This window comes from Gobio gobio (assembly GCF_949357685.1).
Source record: "Gobio gobio genome assembly, chromosome: 10".
NCBI classification, from domain to species: Eukaryota; Metazoa; Chordata; class Actinopteri; order Cypriniformes; family Gobionidae; genus Gobio; species Gobio gobio.
In genome coordinates, this window is record NC_137116.1 from 26,642,531 (window position 1) to 26,665,368 (window position 22,838).

General features: G+C 38.9%; 2 protein-coding genes across 3 annotated transcripts; one reads left to right on the forward strand and one right to left on the reverse strand.

Moving 5' to 3' along the window:
* Positions 1 to 1,115: 1,115 nt before the first annotated feature.
* Positions 1,116 to 12,023, reverse strand: sf3a1 (splicing factor 3a, subunit 1). Of its 2 annotated transcripts, none has more exons than XM_079827666.1 (16): positions 11,957 to 12,023; positions 11,750 to 11,839; positions 10,539 to 10,648; positions 10,265 to 10,463; positions 9,854 to 10,111; positions 9,681 to 9,755; positions 8,863 to 9,013; positions 8,437 to 8,633; positions 8,166 to 8,283; positions 7,773 to 8,080; positions 4,106 to 4,348; positions 3,797 to 4,004; positions 2,297 to 2,457; positions 2,081 to 2,182; positions 1,884 to 1,955; positions 1,116 to 1,757 (listed from the first exon to the last, which is right to left on the reverse strand). In XM_079827666.1, exons 2-16 carry the CDS (start codon positions 11,795 to 11,797, stop codon positions 1,656 to 1,658), a joined length of 2,352 nt encoding a protein of 783 aa, XP_079683792.1. In that variant the 5' UTR covers positions 11,798 to 11,839; positions 11,957 to 12,023; the 3' UTR covers positions 1,116 to 1,655. The 2 variants fall into 2 exon arrangements, with proteins under 2 accessions (XP_079683792.1, XP_079683793.1); XM_079827667.1 differs by having other exon boundaries at positions 11,940 to 12,017.
* A 42-nt stretch (positions 12,024 to 12,065) lies between these two features.
* ccdc157 (coiled-coil domain containing 157) lies at positions 12,066 to 21,802 on the forward strand (the record flags this gene model as incomplete). Its single annotated transcript, XM_079827115.1, has 9 exons — positions 12,066 to 12,422; positions 13,098 to 13,260; positions 13,434 to 13,850; positions 14,136 to 14,349; positions 14,439 to 14,516; positions 18,081 to 18,253; positions 18,375 to 18,551; positions 18,658 to 18,820; positions 21,450 to 21,802. Exons 1-9 carry the CDS (start codon positions 12,175 to 12,177, stop codon positions 21,800 to 21,802), a joined length of 1,986 nt encoding a protein of 661 aa, XP_079683241.1. The 5' UTR covers positions 12,066 to 12,174.
* Between the last annotated feature and the right edge of the window lie 1,036 nt (positions 21,803 to 22,838).

The window sequence follows — 22,838 nt, forward strand, 5'->3', positions numbered from 1 at the left end:
ACTGTGGGGTCACCAACTTTTTTACCTGGTCGAATATTGGTGACGTAGGCCCCAGATAACTTCATGAAGTCATTGTGGTATAGCTGGGTCACCTTGTATGGGGATGGATGTATTCGTGCAGTCTCAAAGATGACAATGTAATCACGTGGAGTGTGAATATCTTTGACGATGCGCCGCTCAATGAGGCTATGCATGGAGTCACACTCCATTTGTGTGTGGCCAGCAACCAGAAACTTTTGCTCTATGGTGACACCATGCTTCATGGCCAGATAACTTTTGATGATTTCGGGTAGAAATCTAAAGGCGCACAGTGACAAAATATAATGAAATAACCACCTTCATGTGTAATGTTGACATTTTTTTTATTTTGACATGAAAGCTTACATGTTAAGGGAGCAAACTGGCCCAAAATCTCAAAATTGACCACTGCATGAAAAAACGATGTTTTCACCTGCCGTGTCTCGCCTTAAAATAAAAAGTAAATGCTTGAAAAATTACTTCACTTGCCTAAATGTCTTTTTATGGTGATGTTTCTTAACTGTAAAGATTTGTTCTGACCAGAAATGAGGTTATATTTTGCTAGTGTTGGCTAACTACTTCATCATATCTTGTAGCAAAAAAAGTCAAGTTTAAATACACAGTTTATAATCCCTTTGATTGACTGAAATTACATTTAGTGTCTAGAAAATTTAAGAAATATGAACTCTTACCAGATGAAAACGAATCAAACAGAAGAGCTAATACATCACTTCTGGACATCTTTCTTCCCATGTTTTCTGCCATTTTGTTTGTATCAAAACTGCCTAAGTCAAAGAGATGACTTAGGCAGATAATGTTTTTGGATTCTAATAAGTGTTGTGATTGGCTAAGGACATAGGCAGAAAGGCAGGATGATGCAGCAGTGGTAGGACAGTAAAGTTAGGCAGATATCTCAATTGGGCCAAAAAATGACTTAGGCAATTATGCTATGAGGCTAACGATATATATATCTAAGAAATATTTGCATGTATATACTGCATATATATTTATATATATAGTTTTTATATAATTATAAAAATAATCTTATATACATGGGTGTATATTTATATATACATAATTATACACACACACATTATGTAAACACACACTTTTATTTTAGATGCGATTAATCAATTTGTCAGCACTTAAATATATTTAATATTTCATGATTACTTCATACCATTTTTTATTAATGCCGACCAGAAATACTATAATATGATAGATAAGTCAGTCATTGCCAGAATTTATGAGGGGAAAAAAGACAGTATGACTAATAGCATTACTTATTGAAATTTATTGGGTACATTTTCCTAAGACACATTTTATGCATGTAAAGTGATGTTTCAAAGCTGAATTTAAATTTTGCAGATATTTAATACTATCACTTCAATGAAAAGTGCAACTAAAAACAGTCTGCAAGCAGTTTGCTAGGAGACTACTGCCGATATTAAATGTTCTGTTATTTTCATACAATGAATGTTATACATGTTGGTACAACATCACAAGACACTGATTGCTTTATATTACAGTTTTTCTACAGAGCACAGCACAAGTTCTGTGAAGTGTACAAATGTAGCAGGATTATGAGCACAAAAATAAATGTGGAAGATTCGAGCAGAGAAGAAAACATGAGCGATCTACTTCTTCCTTCCTCCTCTCTCCTTAAGGGCCAGATGGATGACGGAGCCATTGTTCATGTTGTAATAGGCCAGAGAGTTGGAATCTTTGATGAAAATACCCTGGAGAATCAAACACAATATGAGATCTCTGTTTTCAAAGTAAATACTTTTATATTTAATAATGTCAAAGCATTGAGCATTTAAAAAAAAATGAAAAGCAAAACAAAAGAAAATTAAATAATATACCTCATACTGCAGCTTCTGCTTTCCTGCCGGCATACCAGTGGCTTCATGGATCTTAACCTTGATGACAGACACCTGAGGCACATAATGGCAATAAATTAGCTCAGATTTTCATGACTTACACAAAATACAGGTCAGGGGTTGAAAATGTGTTTAAATGGAGTTGGTACATACAGATACCAGATAGGCAAAGTCTTTACCTGGTCTGTGAGAGGCAGGTTGAAGCTCAACACTTGGCCACTCAGCTTCCATTCTGTCTTGTCCTGCATGTTGGGCACCTGCACCTTGACTGCAACAGGTCCCTAAAAGAGAGCAGAGATCAAATTAAAAAGATTGAAAAAGGACCCTGATGTAATAGTAATATTCATTGCTTCTACTAAGTGCACTCAAAAGAGTATGTTGCAGCAGCGTTGTACCTTGTTCCTGCGCAGGAACTCCTCTTCTGGAATCAGGTTGTCCTCTGTCTTCATTTTCTTGTTGGAAGGCTCGTCCTCGTGAGGAGGTGGAGGATGTGCAGGAGGCATGGGGGCGGAAACGCTGCTGGGAGGTTGAGGCACAGGGGGAGCGGGTACAAATGCTGAAAAACAAAAACAGTTTATTAAATTACAACAAAATTATTATTAATATACACTAGACTGGCAAAAGCTTTGCAACATTTGCCTTTACATGCACATGAACTAACAACATCTGATTCTTAATCCTAGGGGTTTAACATGGAGTTGGCCCACCCTTTGCAGCTATGCTTCAACTCATCTGGGAAGGCTTTTCACAACCCAAACTTTTCATCGGGTTGAGGTCAGGACTCTGTCCAGGCTAGTCAAGTTCCTCCACACCAAACCTGCTCATCCATGTCTTTATGGACCTTGCTTTGTACACTGGGGGCGCAGTCATTTTGGAACAGGAAAGGGCCATCCCCAAACTGTTCCCACAAATTTGGGAGCATGAAATTGTCCAAAATGTCTTGGTATGCTAAAGGATTATGAGTTCCTTTCACTGGAACTGAGGGGCCAAGCCCAACCCCTGAAAAACAACCTCACACCATAACCCCCCATCACCAAACTTTACACTTGGCACAATTCAGTCAGGCAAGTACCGTTCTCCTGGCAACCGCCAAACCCAGACTTGGCCATTTGATTGCCAGACAGAGATGCGGGATTCGTCATTCCAGAGTGGACTCTAGAGTCCAGTGGCGGCATGACGTTTTCCATTGTACTTGTGGTGATGTAAGGCTTGGATGCAGCTGCTCAGCCATGGAAACCCATTCCATGAAGCTCTCTACACACTGTTCTTGAACTAATCTGAAGGTCACTCAAAGTTTGGAGATCTGTAGCTATTGACTCTTTTACATGGCCTAACACTTCATGGCTGAGTTGCTGCTGTTCCCAATTGCTTCCACTTTGTTACAACACCACTAACAGTTGACTGTGGAATATTTAGTAGTGAGGGAATTTCACAAATGGACTTATTGCACAGATGACAACCTATCACGGTACCACACTTGAATTCACTGAGCTCCTGAGAGTGATCCATTCTTTCACAAATGTTTGAAGAAGCAGTCTGCATGCCTAGGGTGCTTTATTTTATACATCTGTGGCCAATGAAGTGATTGGAACACATGAATTCAATGATTTGGAGGGGTGTCCCAATACTTTTGGAAATATAGTGTACATGAATGAAAATACACAATGTAACTTTTTTTGGTTCAAAAGTAATTTGTGTTAAATAATGAGTCAGAGGAGAACAAATATATACACATTATATATATATCTTAATTATTAAAATGACCTCTATATCATTAAATAATAATAAATAACACTTAATAATAAAAGTCTTAAGTGAATCTCTTGTCTATACATTATATTTTAGAACAATGTACCAAGAACCTACATAATAGATTTGTTATTTCAGAGACTCACCAGCAGGGACCACCATAGGTGGAGGTCTGGGTGCCATAATATGGGGTCCAGAGGGTGGCATGGGCACCACATTAATGCGTGGGGCATGCAGCATGGGTGGCATGGGGGCCAAAACTTGTCCAGGGCCCAGACGCACCACAGGGGACACTGGAGGTCTGGGTATCACAGGTACAGCAGGGAGCAGGGTGGTCCGCACTTGGGGCGGCATCTGGAATATAAACAAGAGCCTTAAGTTAGGATTTATGCTTGTGTTTGACAATCAAACTGATTTTTTGAAACTCTTGAATGCAGAAACGGATTGAGACTCACATTAGTGGGTCTGGGCATGGTGTTGATTGGTGGGGTGGGTTTGGGAAGACTGGGGGCTACTGATGGCAAGGGCGGCTGAGGCATCTCGTTGGGCTTGCTAGGGCCGATCTTCTCCTTGGTGTCGTCCTCCTGCACCAGACCTTTAGCTTTGTGGATGGCTTCAATCTGCTCCTGCAGGGTGATGTTAGCCTGAGCCGCCTGCTGGGTACGAGCCATACTGCCTGAGTGACCGTCCCATGTGACCTGCGGAGAAAGAGGAACATGTGTGTGAATATTTTTTAAGACTATTTAGTCCTTTCTAAAGCCCAAAGAATACTTAGACCTCCCCCGTTCCGCGACTGTCCACGTGACATAATTTTTATGGCACATACAACAGCACATACGCAAAGTGAATGTTGAGAAAGAGTCCACTAGGAGGCAATACACATTGTGCTTTAATCGAAGAGTGTGGAAAGAGCGAAACAAAACAACATGCTGTTCTGAGATCAGTAAACAAAGCAGCATTTCATTTTCTATCGTTTTGATTCTCTAAATTTTGTATGCAATGGCGGATCCATTACTTTTCTTCTATACTTCCAAGCGGATGTCCTGTAAATGTGACACGACTCAGCGCTGCCCTCTGATGTCTTGGAGAGTATAGAAGAGCAATTGTTCTGAGCACATGTAGAACTCGTCCATCCATTAGGGGTGTGACGAGACACTTAGCTTACAAGATGAGACACGAGATTGGGTTCACGAGAACGAGACAAGATTTTTACGCAGTATTTTTAAGAAATCCTCAACGACAAAATTCATGACTGGAAAAATAGTTCATTTTGAAATGTTTTAACTACCGTAAAACTTCAAATAATAGCCGAGTCCCAAATAGACGCCTGTCTCTTTTAAACGCCTGGTGTGACGACAGGTTTGGGTAAATAAAGGCCGGTCTCAAATAGACACCGGGTCTGTTTTTTAGTATCGGGCTGTATTTGATCTTCTCAAACCCGTCAGATCGTCTGTTCTATGTTTTGATTAAATTTCACGTGACAGACGGAACCGTTCATGAACGACTCATCACTATGGCAGCATAAAGAGGTTAACGAACTTTCAGTCTTCAGTTTTTCTTAATTCTCTCAATACCACCATGGAGAAAAGTATAATTTGACATTTAAGCTGACAGTTGTCAAATTTCAAGCGTGGGTAAAGCTGGATACGGAGCGGCTGAAAAATTCCTTTAATGCTTGCGCGCAGACGTGCGCGTGTGTTTGTGTGTGCGAGGGAGAAGGAGGAGATATATTTCATTAACTTCGGGATGTTATCCTTAGGTATGTGGCCTGACAGTAGCTTCTGATGGAAGCGAGGATCACCTTATCCATTGTTTCAAAGAGGGAGAGCCGTGCGCATCTGGGCGGAGCTGTTAGTGCGAGCAAGGCAGGCAGTTAGCGGAGACTGGAGAAGTGGAGGAAAGCAACGAGGAGGAGGAATTCGCCAATGAACTTGTAATTGAGAATCGCGGGGATGATAGTGATGAATATAGTAATTTTCTATCACATGATTGCAGTTGTTTTACAGGGTAGCCTTCATTCTTTCTTTTTGATGCGTTTCGGGCAACAAGTTCATACGCTCAATGGATTTTAGCGGTAACTTATATTGTTCTGCCCATTGCTGTCACATCGTTTCGTTTTTTGTGCTGCCAATAATCTAAGACATTTCTTACATTAAAAAATTTGTTAAACACTTTCGAATTAATTATAAATAAAACGTAATATAATGTGGTAACCTCCTACCGTCATGCTTGAACATCTCAACACTAAATTAAAGGCCTGTCTCTTATAGACGCCTGTTTCAAATACAAGCCGGTGCAGTTCGGCAATTTGGATAAATAGAAGCCCGGGCTATTATTTGAAGTTTTACGGTAATCATCTTGTAATGAATGTCATTTCAGTTTAACTTTGAGTATTAATTCAAATGAATTATGAGCTTCCAGAATTTCTGATTGAGGCTGTGTGTGATCTCCTAATTCAACTCTTTCCACAAATTGAACAGATAAATCAAAACAGTATAAATAACACAGATAAAGAGACAATAAGTGCAACCATAATCAAAATACTCTTCCAGTTTTCAAAGTGCAAACAGAGACCTGAGTTAAGAGGTGATGACAGCTACACAGCCCAGCCTAAGATAGCTTTGATATTTGGAGACTGATTATTGTATTTCGCCTAATCAGGGAGCTCACGTTTACTTTCGCTTTCGATTTGTGATCGCACATACTCTGTGTATAGGGAGCGCCAGTGCTGAGTGTGCATTCTACAATATAATTAGACATTTATCAGACGCTTAGGCTCTGTTGCACAACGAATCCTCCGACATGGTCTTTCTTGTCAGTCATCTCACCTTACTCTCGTGATCAGTGAACTCATATTCCTGCAGCACTATGCGCAACTCTGCTGCAGTTCGTGCTGGATACGCAGAGCAGATGTTTACAATGGTTTACAATTGAAGTGATGGTTATCCAACTGAATTAAATGGTTTTTATTTCTATTAAAAAAAAAAAGCAAAACGACAATGTAATGTAAAAGTAGTGGTGCATATTCCATGCTAATTTCACCCTTATGCGCTGCCATGGCGATATAGAGACAGCTTTTCACTTTGGCAAGAGATCTCGTCACACCCCTACCATCCTTAGTTGAGTATACTTTGAAAGCTGCGCAGACATTACTGTGCACCAGTGTTAATCTCATTAACGAAGACGATGACGAAAAATATTCGTCAACGGCCACTTTTTCTGTGACTAAAACGAGATGGATATGCCGTTTCTTTGTTAACAAGACGAGGCGGGACTAGAATGTTATTTGAGGAATATCAGACATTAAAAATACATGATCTCTTCTTCCTATGCGGTCTAAAACAGCAAAAAGACTATTTAAATACGATTCCTGCATGTCTGTGTGAATGAATGGTGCTGACCCGCATTTATTTACCTCACACTCACACAGAGAATTGTGTGACGGTCTCGTGTTTCCATCTCATACGAGGACATGAATGCATGTCCGTCATCTCCAGAGGCGCTCTGAGAGTCACTTTATGAGCATTTTACCGTTTCAATTGAGAAAAACTACCGTCACAGAAACTCAAGTTTGGTTTAACTTGACAAATATATTACTGTTGTACAGTAGAATTTAGATGCGTCTCAGTGTAAAATAATAATTTTATCTATCCTTCATGTATGATCCTATTTTGAAATTAGTGGACAGCACAGCATATCTAACTAAGGAAAGGGGATATGTAGCATTGCGCAAGTGCTACTAATAAGAGTGCAATGTTAATACAGTCTGTTACCTAGATTTAAATTTCTCATAAGCTTAATTGAATTGGTCTAAATAGAGAAAAATTATCATGACCATTTTTGTCTAAAGACTATGTATAAAAAAGCTACCAAAATTAATGTTGGCAACAGCACTTTGACTAAAACTTGACAAAAATATAATTACTTTTCGTCGACTAAAACTATGAAAGACAAAATAACTCAAATGTGACTAAGACTAATAAGCATTTTAGTCTGAAGACGAAGACTAAATCAAAAATGGCTGCCAAAATTAACACTGCTGTGCACGAGACGATGGGCTTAATCATGTCCATGATTTTTTTTGTGTTCATTTAGCAAAGAAGTGTCACAATTTTTTCTTACCTTTTCCTCAGGCTTCTGTATCTCCTCCTCTCCGATCTTCTTACCGATGGCCGTTTCTTCCACACCAAAGATATCGGTACGTCTCTCGGCCAGCTGCTTCAGGCTGCTCTCGATGTCCAGGCCGGGAGCGTACACCTCCTCTTCGATCCGGCGCTCTCGGATGTTGCGGTCGCGCTCCTCCAGCCAGCGGGGATCCAGCAGGCCAATGCGCATGTGCTCCTGCATCTTACTGGCTTGGATCTTCTCACCCGTGATGGGGGAGATGAGGTACTCATCATTGGAGGCCATGGGAGGCAGAGGTTTAGAGGCTGAAGAGAAGATGACAGAAAGTGAGTGGATGCAAAGAAACGTTAAACTTTAGAATGATAATGTGTGTTTTATAAATGCGCTTACCCTTGGGGTCGTAGTCTTTGCGGATGATAACCTGGTCTGGGGTTGGGGGCAGAGGTGGTGGCATGGGGTTATCAGGGGGTAGAGGAGCTTTCATGCCATCATCATCTTCATCAGAGCCCTATTGAGAGAGGAAGAGCAGATGTTAGTTACTCAAGCGTATAGTTAACCAACTTCTACAAATTCATCTACGCCATTATGTGAACATGCTTCTTAAAGCAAGTTTGATAAAACTCTCGTCATCCCATTGGTAAGATCACCCTGGTTGTCTCACCTCATCCATGTCTTGCAACTGTGTGTCCTGGTCTAGCTGAGCTGCGCGTCCGTCCTCCCTGCCTCTTCTATCATCCTCTTCATCATCACTCTCCACCTCCATCTCCACCTCCTCACTCTCTCCAAACTTCTCATAGCGCTCCTGGATCAGGATACGAGCGCCGAGCTCCTCAGGAGTAGTGGGAGGAGGGAAATTACCTGTAATATGTATTATAGTATTAATAATAATGAAGAAGATAAAAAAAAAAACAATAACATGAATATATTAGAGGCGAGATTGTGTCTGTAATTGGCTAACTGAACCACAGCTCTGAGATTGAAAAAAAAAAAATCCTGCTATTACCAAAATCAAGAACATTCTTCTGATGCAATAGTATGTTTGCGCAAATAAAAATCATGCAAATTGTTGTAAACTAAACATGCTCACCTTGCTCATTTGGTTGGAAGTCCACTGTCTCCACAACCACAAAGTCATGCCAGTCAATCTGAGCATAAGCCACCCTCTCCTTCTCTCGCTCCTCCTCTTCCTTCTTCCTCTCTCGTTCCTGGAATTTGGCCCACTCCACACGATACCTGACCTAAAATATTGGGGAAAGATGTGATATTACAAGTTTGATCTGTCCTTTTTTGTGATCTTATGAGTTTCAAAACTCTGAACTTTTTAAATACATTTTTGGGACTCACTAAATTTAACAAACAACTACTTATAATACATGTTATATATTCAGCAATTTTAGTTCTACTTTCTTATGTAGATGTCTTAACATCCACCCCTTTTCCACCAGAATGGTTCACGTTCTGGAGCCAGACCCTGTTCTCGGCCAGGCGAACAGGCCGAGTGTTTCCAAAGACTTGAGGGATGAACGGTGACGTAATGCCGCACCGGCAGATATATTGAAACGGAAACCATTGATTCATTCACTCTCTCACACACTGTGTCTCTCGCATGTGCAGTTTTATATATTTAGATATAAAGAGCAATATAGCGTGACGTTATTACATTGCTCAATGAGACCGCCATAGACAGCAACAGCATTTCTTCATCCCTTGCTCAAACAGCTCAGTTCGAGACTAGCAAGATTTTAGGGCCGGAGTTGAACAGATCTTTCCGGCCCAGAACCACCTTTTCTGCAGTGGAAATGCGCAGAACGGTTCGAGAACGGGCACAGGCCAGGAACCCGCATCAGAACCATATCGGTGGAAAAGGGGTATGTGTGATCTGGAATGACTGTCATCCTTAATTACCTGGTCCAAGACCTCACGAGAATTCTCTGCTTCCTTCTTCAGTTTCAGCAAAAGACCTTTTGGAGGGATTAAAACCTGCAAGAAGCCAATCAATTAGTGAATTTAATGTCACAGTGGAATAACTTTTTTACAAGCCACCTCAATCTGATTCGTCCTAAGTATTGCTGCCATACCTTTGTGTATTGTTCCACAAGTTTTGTAAAGTAGTTGAACAAGCTGTGCTGTGGTCGCAGGAAGTCAAACTGGTAGTTCCTCTGCTCCTTCTGCATCAGCTGCGTGAGAAACTGACGACCATTTCGGGCGACAAACTGTGCGGTCAGCTTCACCACATCCAGGTCAAAGGCTGCAATGGAAGGAGGGTCGGCAAGGAACTCAAACTCAGGTGGAGGCTCCTTGGGCACCACCGTCTCATGGATCACCTGTGCTTGAACCTAAATGAACACAAACAAATATGTTTTTCATAACATATCCAGCTACGAAAGGCTTTCAAATCAGACTGCCTAGATTATGACTTGACTGATTGTTTCAATAAATGGAATAAATGACTAGTATGTGTTGTGTAAAGTCAATGACAGTATCCTGACCTTCTGAGGAAGCTGCTGTGATGCTTGCTGTTGCATGACTTTAGGCACCGCTGCAGACGGTTCCTGCGCTTTGCCCTCCTTGAACTCATTGACCTTGTGGCGGTAGTAAGCATGGTAAGGGTCGTTGGGGTTGAGGAAGTTGAATTTCGGGTTGTTGATCTCATTTTGTCGAATCCTGGCCTCGAACTCAGGTCCATTTCTTCAAAAATTAAAAAGTGGTTAATTACTGATTTAACAAACGTACAATAATGAAACTTGCAATGTGATGTCAAACCTGGCCACGAAGCTGGCAGTCTTGTCAACAATGTTTCGGACTTCAGGAGGAGGATAGATGATTCCCACAATGGGCTTTGTGGCTGGAGTCTCTTCTTTCTGCTCCTCGGGCTGTTATTAAAACATTACACAATTTCACTGATCTGAGCCTTCATAACAGTTTGGTTGCAAAGACCAAATATTTGTCTATTTGCATTCTGTGTCTTAATCTGCCCAAAAAGAGTCAATTTAGTTATCAAATATTATTGCATTAAACTTATGATGAATTACGTATGCTATAATTAATTTACTTAATGCAATATTAGCCGAAAAACTATACAAAAGGAGAATATATTACTATGAAAGTTCTGACTTGACTCAAGCAGCGATAACATAGTAAAGGAAGTCGGTTCATTATACTGAATATGATGTTTATATGGATATGTATTTAAAATATGGTGTCCCATACTAGGGATTTTTGCTCTGCATTTCACCCATCCAAGTGAACACACACACAGTAGTGAGCACAGACACACAGTAGTCACAGTAGTGAGCGCACACACCCGGAGTATAGGCAAAAACAATATGTAATGTGACAAAATAAGTATGTCCGAATTCTCAGTGTTCATAAAAGACTAAGAGCAAGCAAAAAGTACCCGGATGACCTACTACTTCGGTCGAGATTTTGAAGTGTGTATAATATGAATATTGTATATAAGACGAACACTTTACTGTCCCATGAGGCCACAGGAGAGGATTAGTGAATGACAGTGGACTAGCTACGTAATAATGAAAACATGGCGAATGTACTAAGTCCGAATTACGTTCATACTACACACATTCATACTACATAAATAGAACATACTTTTTTATATAACGTTAACTAAATTCAGTACAAAACAGAGATAATACAGAACAAGAAAATGTGGGGATACAGGGAACAAAATAAAAAAATATTACAATTTACATAGAAATTGTTCTATAATAAGGGATGTTTTCAAAGCTTTTTATTAGAGGAGAGGTCGAGAGGTAATTACTTCTTCAAATTAAGCACCTAAGTTACTCAAGAGAGTATGCGATTTCAGAAGCAGCCATAATGTATAAACATTCAATACTATATGGTCCATTAACACGTTTGTATGTTTATGAAAGACAAATATGTTAGTAAGTGAATATAAAGCAGATGAATCTACCCTGTACTGTCTCTAAAATAAATAAATCATAGATTCATACCTTGTTATTTAGCTCCGGCTGCATGATTTGCACAGGCCCAGGCGGCATGACTGCGAAACAACAGGGTCTTCTCTAGCCGAATCAAATAAGCTGAGAAAAATAAACAGTTGTTGTCAATCTAAGGGTAATTTCTTTGAAAAAGTCAACGTAGAGCACTTAAAATTACTAAAGTAATATAATTTATATGTACATTTTCATACAACTAACCTCTCGTTGCGCCAATTGCCACACAACAGAAGACGACAAATGAACGACGACTTCCGGTAGCAAGGCCAAAGGGGGTTTATGGGAAATGTAGTTCAAGTGAAATAAATCCGCCTACACGCGACCATGGAAACCTGGTGTGTACAGAGCTAGTGCACATGTTACATGCTACATAAACTCAAACCATTAATGAACAAAAGAAGATTTTGGTCTGTTGAACAATGACCCATCTGTTAGGCCGTCAGGACTGTATCGACAGCCTTCGGAGAGATCTTATTGATTTACAGGGAGCGGTGCTGGATGTTTTTTCTAAGACGGGGCCCGTCCGTTTCCCATCATGGAAGTTTCCCGATAAACTGTCATGTAATCTGGATTTGGTCAGTCTTTTAGAAGAATATGATTATGTGGATGGCGAGGAGGAATTCAGTCAGCACTCCCACATAGTCCTGCTAGAGTTGCTGATTGACAGGTAGTCAACTTGTTGTGAATTGTGTGTGACATTTTTTTTATTACACATTAATATTTGCATTATAACTTTCATTAATAAATAATTACGAAACACTATATAATACTCTAGGGTCGGTAAGTCTCATGCTGACCTAACACTGCAAAAAAAAAAAAAATGGTTTTCTTACTTAGTATTTTTTATCGTTTCCAGTCCAAATATCAAAAAATTCTTAAATCAAGATACTTTTACTAGAAAATTACTAGAGTAAAATGACATAAGACATTTTTTCTTGTTTTCTGGAAAGTCACTTTATTTTCCAGAAAACAAGAAAAAATACCTTAATTTTACTCATCTAGTAAATGCATCTCTTGACTTAAGATATTTAGACTGGAAACAAGACAAAATACAAAATAAGAAAAGCAAGGTAAGATAGATACATTTATTTGATCAAAATACAGTAAAAACTGTAACACTGCAAAACATTATAACATTTTAAAATAACAGTTTCCTGTTAATATATTTAACATATATTTTCCTGTAATGGCAAAGCTAAATTATCTGCAGCCATTACTCCTTCAGTGTCTTATGTTCCTTCTGAAATCATACTGATATGCTGATTTGGTGCTGCTGCTTCATATTTTTGAGTGAACCATCTTTTTTTCCAAATCAGAGTCATTATGTGCATTTGTGTCCCAGATTAATGCTTCTTCTGCAGAGTTTTAACGTTCATGCAGAGCTGTTGCTTGAAAAGCAGAGAGCTTTATCATCTGGTCAAAATGAATCCTCTGTTTCCATCGGTCCTGTTGTCAAATGCTTCTGGAAAAACCTACTTCAGCTCAACAATAAACAAGTACAAGAGGTAAGAAGGATGATAAATACAAAACACACAAGACTTGGTCAACACCTATCAAAAATTATCCCTGCTTATAAGCTAAATCATTAAACAGTGTAATCAATCACATTTCACTGAAAACAGTCAGTTAATTTGCAACCTAAAAGATTTCTCTTTATTAAAATGTCTCTTTTTTTCAGAGCACCAGTGGACAGCAACCTCCATCTCAACAGAGTTCATTCATTACCAGAACAGCTGCAAACACTCCTACTAGTAATATGCACAAAACACAGAGCACCTCCATGACAAGCACCCATAAAACCACCTCAAGTACCCCAGATTCTTCTTCCCACCACAGAAGAGCTGTGAGCTGTCAGACAGTAGAGTCGGCCCTGGTGCCCTGTGAGGCCTGTGCTTGTGTTCAGGCGGTGATGAAGGAGAGCAGTGATGCTCTAGTGTCTCTGTGCCAGTCTCTGGGTTTGCCTTGCTCCATGCAAGGCTTCCTGGAAGCTGTGGAGGAAACACAGCAGCTGGGCCGCTTGTCGGCATGCGACATTTCCCAATGGGCAAGTGAGCAGCGTAAGGATATGAGCCGTGTTGGGAAACATGTTCTGGAGGTGAGAACTTTGTTGTGGCTACTCACACTTTTGTCATTTAATCCTGATTACACTACTAATCAAAGGTTTTGAATATTACACTTTTTTATGTTGTTGAAAAGAGCTGTTTTCTATTCCAATAGCATCATTACTCCAGTCTTCAGTGTCACATTATCCTTCAGAAATCCTTCTAATATGCTGATTTGCTGCTCAATTATTATTTCAATTGAAAAATCCTAATTATTCCAAACTTTTGACTGGTAGAGTATTTCCTCATTTAATTGTATAACTTCTTTTCAATTGGAGGTCAGAGAAACTGTTGAGCCACTGAAAAAGAAGCTGAAAGAGACAGAGATGGAGCGAGAGAAGCTGAAAAAACAGCTATCAGAGACGGTCAGAAGAGAGAAGGAGGAGAGGAGGAAGATGGAGGAGGAGTGTGAGCGCAGAATGCAGGAGGTGAAGGTCAAGGGAGAGGAAGCGGTAAGGAGGCTAAAGGACGAGAAGGAGGAGTTAAAGACAGGTGAGAGTTTCTTTAAAACCCTTAACTCATCTGAAACGTATTATCTAAAAGTGAATGCAGTTAATATTAATAATCATTGTTATTCACAGGTGTGACGTTATTAGAGGACAAAAATTCTGAACTCAGAGCAGAACTGAATTTGCAGACAGAAGCAAAACAGAGTCTTGGTAAGCAGGACATCATTATAAAACTACTGGCCAGCTGTATCTACTCATTAAAAAAAATTATAATTAAAAATAGCTGTATCATAGTACAAAAAGATCAGTGCAAATATTTATGTTTCTCATAACTATTAGTAAATATATGGAATAATACAGGGCTGGAGTTTTCAAAGTTTTTGATGTCAAGGACCCCCTTCTTAATAGGCAGTGACAACTATTTGTATACTGTATACCTGTATGTGTATATATATATATATATATATATATATATATATATATATATATATATATATATATATATATATATATATATATATATATATATATATATATATATATATTACACACACACACACACACACACACACACCAGTCACTTTATTAGGTACACCTGTTTATCTGCTCATTAACTCAAATATCTAATCAGCCAATCACATGTCAGCAACAACTGACAACATGGTGAAGACGATTTGCTGAATCAAACTGAGCATCAGAATGGGGAAGAAAAGTGATTCAAGTGACTTTGTTGGTGCCAGATGGACTGGTCTGAGTATTTCAGAATCTACTCGATCTACTGGGATTTTCATGGCCAATCATCTCTAGGGTTTACAGAGAATGGTCCAAAAAAGAAAAAAATATCCAGTGAGCGGCAGTTCTGAGGGGGAAAATGCCTTGTTGATGCCGGAGGTCAGAGGAGAATGGCCAGACTGGTTGGATTTGATAGAAAGGCAACAGTAACTCAAATTACCACTCTTTACACCTGAGGTCTGCAGAAGAGCATCTCTAAATTCACAACACGTTGAGCCTTGAAACAGATGGGCTACAGCAGCAGAAGACACACCGGTGCCACTCCTGCAACCGAGGCTACAATTTGCACAGGCTCACCAAAAGTGGACAATAGAAGATTGAAAAAATATTGTCTGGTCTGATTTCTTCTGCAACATTCAGATGGTAGGGTCAGAATTTGGCATAAACATGAAAGAATGGATCCATTCTGCCTTGTGTCAAGGGTCCAGGCTGGTGGTGGTGGTGGTGGTGTGGGGGATATTTTATCAGCAAACTTTTGGCCTCTTAGTACTAATTAAGCATAATTTATACACCACAGCCTACCTGAGTATTATTTCCGACCATGTCCATCTCTTTATTACCACAGTGTACCCATCTTTTTATGGTAACCTCCAGCAGGTTAACACACCATGTCACAAAGCTCAAATCATCTCAAACTGGTTTCTTGAACATGACAATGAGTTCACTAAACTCAAATGGCCTTCACAGTCGGACAGATCTCAATCTAATAGAGCAGTTTTGGGATGTGGTGGAACAGAAGATTGGATGTGCAAATCTGCAGCAACTGTGTGATGCTGTCATGTCAATATGGACCAAAATCTTTGAGGAATGTTTCCAGCACCCTGTTGAATCAATGCCATGAAGAATTAAGGCAGTTGTTGAATCTGTGCCATGAAAAGCCGGTAAAACCCGATACTAGCAAGGTGTACCTAATAAAGTTGCTGGTGAGTGTGTGTATATACAGGTGCTGGTCATATAATTAGAATATCTTCAAAAAGTTGATTTATTTCACTAATTCCATTCAAAAAGTGAAACTTGTATATTATATTCATTCATTACACACAGACTGATATATTTCAAATGTTTATTTCTTTTAATTTTGATGATTATAACTGACAACTAAGGAAAATCCCACATTCAGTATCAGTATAGAACATTTTAATATTACTTAAGACCAATACAAAGAAAGGATTTTTAGAAATCTTGGCCAACTGAAAAGTATTGACATGAAAAGTATGAGCATGTAGAGCACTCAATACTTAGTTGGGGCTCCTTTTGCCTGAATTACTGCAGCAATGCGGCGTGGCATGGAGTCGATCAGTCTGTGGCACTGCTCAGGTGTTATGAGAGCCCAGGTTGCTCTGATAGTGGCCTTCAGCTCTTCTGCATTGTTGGGTCTGGCATATCGCAGCTTCCTCTTCACAATACCCCATAGATAGGTTAAGGTCAGGCGAGTTTGCTGGCCAATTAAGAACAGGGATACCATGGTCCTGAAACCAGGTACTGGTTGCTTTGGCACTTTGTGCAGATGCCAAGTCCTGTTGGAAAATGAAATCTGCATCTCCATGAAGTTGGTCAGCAGCAGGAAGCAGGAAGTGCCCTAAAACTTCCTGGTATACGGCTGCATTGACAGTGGACCAACACCAGCAGATGACATGGCTCCCCAAACCATCACTGACTGTGGAAACTTTACACTGGACCTCAAGCAACATGGATTGTGTGCCTCTCCTCTCTTCCTCCAGACTCTGGGACCCTGATTTCCAAATGGAAATGCAAAATTTACTTTCATCAGAGAACAAAACTTTGGACAACTCAGCAGCAGGCCAGTCCTTTTTGTCTTTAGCCCAGGCGAGACGCTTCTGACGCTGTCTGTTGTTCAAGAGTGGCTTGACACAAGGAATGCGACAGCTGAAACCCATGTCTTGCAAACGTCTGTGCGTAGTGGTTCTTGAAGCACTGACTCCAGCTGCAGTCTACTCTTTGTGAATCTCCCCCACATTTTTGATTGTGTTTTGTTTCACAATCCTCTCCAGGGTGCGGTTATCCCTATTGCTAGTACACTTTTTTCTACCACATATTTTCCTTCCCTTCGCCTCTCTATTAATGTGCTTGGACACAGAGCTCTGTGAACAGCCAGCCTCTTTTGCAATGACCTCTTGTGTCTTTCCCTCCTTGTGCAAAGTGTCAATGGTCATCTTTCGGACAACTGTCAAGTCAGCAGTCTTCCCCATGATTGTGTAGCCTACAGAACTAGACTGAGAGACCATTTAAAGGCCTTTGCAGGTGTTTTGAGTTAATTAGCTGATTAGAGTGTGGCACCAGGTGTCTTCAATATTGAACCTTTTCACAATATTCTAATTTTCTGAGATACTGAATTTGGGATTTTCCTTAGTTGTCAGTTATAATCATCAAAATTAAAAGAAATAAACATTTGAAATATATCAGTCTGTGTGTAATGAATGAATATAATATACAAGTTTCACTTTTTGAATGGAATTAGTGAAATCAACTTTTTGATGATATTCTTATTATATGACGAGCACCTGTATAAGACTATTTTTTTTATTATCTGACAAAGACGACAGCTTTTCAACATTAAAGAATTGGCTTTTATATCATTAATAATTAAATTACTGAGAAAAAAAAATCATTTTCCTCCTACCAACTATTAATGTTAGATATTATAGTTATTATAGCTATAAAGTAATGTTAGATGTGTAAACCTGAAGAAGAACATTTTTAATTTAATTAGTTAATTTAAAAATATATATTGCATTAAACTATTTTAATATATTGTTCTTGACAGCCTTAATAAATACATTTGTAGAATATTTTAGTATTTTAAAATTCTCTCTCAAAGTTTATGAGGGCCCCCCCTAGGACTATTTTGTGGTCCCTGGGGGTCCCTCGACCCCAGTTTAAAAACTCCTAAATCAGGGAATGTGGCAAAGGCCTACAAGATTGATTCTGGGATGATATGAATGGGTTACATTTTTTCTGTAGAATGTGAGAGGGCTGCACTACAGGAGCAAGTTCATCATCTACATAGCTCACTAGAGACCATGTTAAAAGAGGTGGAGGAGAACAGGAAAGACCTGGAGAAGGAACTCAGAAGTACACAGACACTTTTAGACAAAGAAAGCGCCAAAAACCACAGTGTGCAACGCCAACATGAGGTGTGTTATAGTATGATTATTAGGATCAATTTCCATAACATGATATTCAATGAAGAAAACAGTATTGGGCTGGACTTGATTAAATCTAATTAGATCATTAAACATGGGGTTTTGTGCACAGGCTCTTCAGGCGAAGCAGACTGCTCTGCGGAAACATCTGGATGTGCTGGTTCAGCAGACTGAGGATCTACATGGCAGTCTGGAAGAATGTGAGGATGAAAAAGCTGATCTTGCCAACAAACTCACACAGATCATACAAGAAAAAGACAGACTTCAGGAGCAACTCACACAGCAACAGGTCAAGATCCAAAATGACAAATTAAAAATATTTAGTATAACTGTATCAGCCTGACTACATTAGGTTAAACCAATTAAAGTAAACTTGAATTTTTCTTTCTTTGCAGTCCCGATGTAGTTCACTGTGTATTGAGAAACAAAGGCAGCAGACACAGATCACAGAACTGGAGGAGAGGATGTCTCGTCTGAAAGAGATGCTGGAAGAAGCTGCCCAGAGAGAGCGGATTCTGGTGGCCTTTCCTGAGCTTAATCCACAAGCAGCACCACAGAGTGAGTGAACTCTGCCAACTCATGCCACCTATAGTTTGCATGAAACGGAAGTTGCAAAAGTCTTTTCTTCCCTAGTGAGACATACAGTATATCCGAGTGAAACGGATTCTTGAACTAGAACAAATGTAAGATGGGACTTGATTTTGCCCATTAGGAATTGATTGGACCGTTGTAGTTTGCTATTGCTGTGAGTGATAGGTTGTGCCTGTAAACTTTTCATCAGAGAAGAGATGTCACTGCAAGTGGAAGGGGAAGTTATTTTGATTAAAAATGTAGGTAACACTTTATTTTAAGGGTCCAGAAAAATGCATTAGTTAAGCATTAATTAAGGATTAACTTGTTCACAACTAAGCATTAGTTAAGCACGAACACACTAGTAATTAATGATTAACTTAACATTACAGTACGGGCATATTAGCCATTATTTACAACTTAATAAGCCATATATTATTTTTGTGTAGCGATGTAATTATATTTCTGTGCCATTCTGTTAAGTTAATTGAACAATAAGCTAGTAACCTATGTTTAATTACTGCTGATTTTGCAGTTATAAATTGCTAAAATAGTGTAATAAAGACAATTTGACCCCCTATTCTAAAGTGAAAGTTTTATCCTCATTAATTATGGCACTTATTGAGTGATATTTAAGTTTATTGACTAGAATAAGCCAATAATTAAGCCTAAATACCATTAATACAGTACTAATAAAGACAATTTGACACCCTATTCTGAAGTTAAAGTTTTATCCTCATTTATTATGGCACTTATTGAGTGATATTTAAGTTTATTGACTAGAATAAGCCAATAATTAAGCCTAAATACCATTAATACAGTACTAATAAAGACAATTTGACACCTTATTCTGAAGTTAAAGTTTTATCCTCATTTATTATGGCACTTATTGAGTGATATTTAAGTTTATTGACTAGAAAAAGCCAATAATTAAGCCTAACTACCATTAATACAGTACTAATAAAGGCGATTTGACCCCCTATTCTAAAGTGAAAGTTTTATCCTCATTAATTATGGCACTTATTGAGTGATATTTAAGTTTATTAACCAGAGTAATCCAATAATTAAGCCTATAAGTTAATAAGCAGCGTTTACAGACACAAAACATACTTTTTTTGTATATTTGGATAAATGGTGAAAGGTAACGTTAACATTTAAACAAACGTATTATGCTTTTACAGAAAAAAAAAAATATATATATATATATATATTTTATATCATAAAAAAAATGTACAATTTCCCTTTTACCATTTTATAGATACATGTTATCTATCCCTAAACCCAAACATAACAAACAGAGAATAAAAAATGACAATACAACTTAATGAGCAGAAATGTTTGGGAAAATTTTAATTTTAGTAACAATATAGCATTCAAATTATATGTTGAGCCACTAATCTCACTCAAACCTCTAAACCCATAACCATTTCTTAAAAGTATGTAACGTTAGGGTTAACTTATAAAGAAAAAACATAACAAAAGTGTAATCACAATAATTTCTATATTGTGGAAATGTCAAAAGCGGTACCAATAGTAGTCCAAATGACGATGTGTTGCAGTCGGAGTCCTCTCTGGCGATATAGAGAATTTAAAAGGTTAGTTCACCCAAAAATGAAAATTCTGTCATTTAATTACTTACCCTCATGTCGTTCGACACCCGTAAGACCATCGTTCATCTTCGGAACACAAATGAATATATTTTAGTTGAAATCCGATGGCTCAGAAAGGCCTCCATTGGCACAATGCACGGTTCACTCTCAAGACCCATAAACGGTACTAAAGACGTCGTTACAAAGTCCATCTCACTACAGTGGTTCTAAAATAACTTTATGAAGCGAATAGTTTTTGTGCGCAAAAAAAAATACAATAACGACTTATATAGTGATTACCGATTTCAAAACACAGCATCATGAAGCTTCGAAGCGTTATGAATCAGCGAGTCGATTCAGCGGTTTGGATCGCCAAAGTCACATGATTTCAGCAGTTTGGCGGTTTGACACGCGATCCAAATCATGATTCGACTCACTGATTGAAAAAAATTAATGGGACAAATACTTCCAGAACCAAGGCTGCTAAAAAAGGAGGTGGGCACTAATGCACTCTCTATCCTATTCAGTGGCACCACTACTGAATCTGTTGTACAAAACATACAGTGAGGTCTGATTCAGAAACTTATTTGCTTAGTGAATCATGAACCAAGCGAATGGTCGAAGCGTGACTATTGTGCCCCAGTTTCCCAAAGAAAGACTCCAATCAATGAGCCGGCTCTTTTTAGTGAATCAAAACAGTAGTAACAAATGTATTCTGATTCATGAATGTACCTTGCAACACTTATGTAGTTTTTTTTCCTTTTCCAGTGAATTAAACACTTATAGCTTACAACTTGTGTTATGTTTAGGTCTGTGAAGGTGCATGTTTGTCAAAAGTATTTTATGAAAATTAAATATTACCACATTTTGGTATTGTTATTTGATACATAGTTAAGGCCAATTATTTGATCACATTTATATTGCCTTAAAAGACTGTAAAACCTCATTTGAAATTCTGTATAAACTCTGGAGTTGTTAAATGTCTTGTGAACCTGCCACTTACAACCGGTTCTCTCTGTGTGTCACAGCTACAGGTGATGTGATGTGTGACATGGAGCAGCAGCTGAAGGCAAACTCATTGAGGATCAGGGTTCTGCAGCAGGAGAACGCGTCCCTGAGTAACAGTCTAGCCAGACTGAAGGACAGAGAGGAAAAACAAAGATCTTCAGACTCTGGGATAGTAGAGATGGACAGGAGCACAGAAGATGCAGCGATGGGACCCCTGGACATCTCTAGCACCTCCTCTCCCACCTCCCCCTCATCCGTTCTTCATCATCAGACTCTCTGCCTCTCTCTCCATCAAGATGTGGAAGAAAGATACATGAACATTCGTCAGGCTGCTCGCATCCGGTCGGCAGGCACACGTCGCAGGAGGAAGTGATGGCACTTAATGGACTGATAGGTCTGAAGACATTAATATGTCTTCATATGCATTTTACGAATGCTGCACAATGAACCAGTAGCTAACAGTGAATGTATGAACTGGATCTTCAAATTCATGTTGTTCAGCAACTGGGTTGGAAATATTGTTGCTGGTTAATATTTCAATTTCGAAAAGGATGCTAAAATTCAGCTAACTTTATCTGAATTAATTTATTTACGTTTATTTTATTTTTGTATCATCACACACACACACACACACACACACACACACACACACACACACACACACACACACACACACACACACACACACACACACAGGTTAGCCTAAATTATATGGACATATTCTTCAAACCAGAACAAAAAATCTGGTTTAGGGGTACTATGACTTCCTTTTATCCTATAGCTTTTAAAAATCATGGCGCACACACACATGGGTTCCCAGCTGCATTGATCATTTGAACTGATTCCTTTTGTCTCTCCATGATGCACTCCTGCTCCCAGTTTTCTTTGTTCTTAAAAAACATTATGGTCACTACTAAAAGGTGAATATTGATAAAAACGAAAGTTAAAATCCTCCTGCTCGACTTACGTCATATTTTCTGTGCTGTTTGTGTTTGAATGGCTAGTACCAAGGTAGATAAGAGGAGGGGAGTGGCTGGATAGCCCCATTAAGTGTAAATATAAATTGTCATTCGTGAATAACCCATGTTTCGATTCTGAGGCACTTAGTAGTGTTTGTGGATGGAGGAATCGGTTTTGTGTGCATAAGTGTTGGTTTCTCTAGTATTTTAAAGCTCTTTTGTTTTGTATTGATTTATTAGACCTTTTTTACAGTCTATAGACGAAGTGTATTCTGCACTACACGTGAGTATACATTTTCTACCACAAAACCAACAGAGCATTTTCAGACATGGCTGCAGTGCTTTACTATCTTAAATGTATGTATGTGATCTACAAATGTTGCAAAACTGACTTTTTTTCTTATTATTTCCTGCAAGTCTTTTTTATGTTAGCGTATGCATTGCACGGTT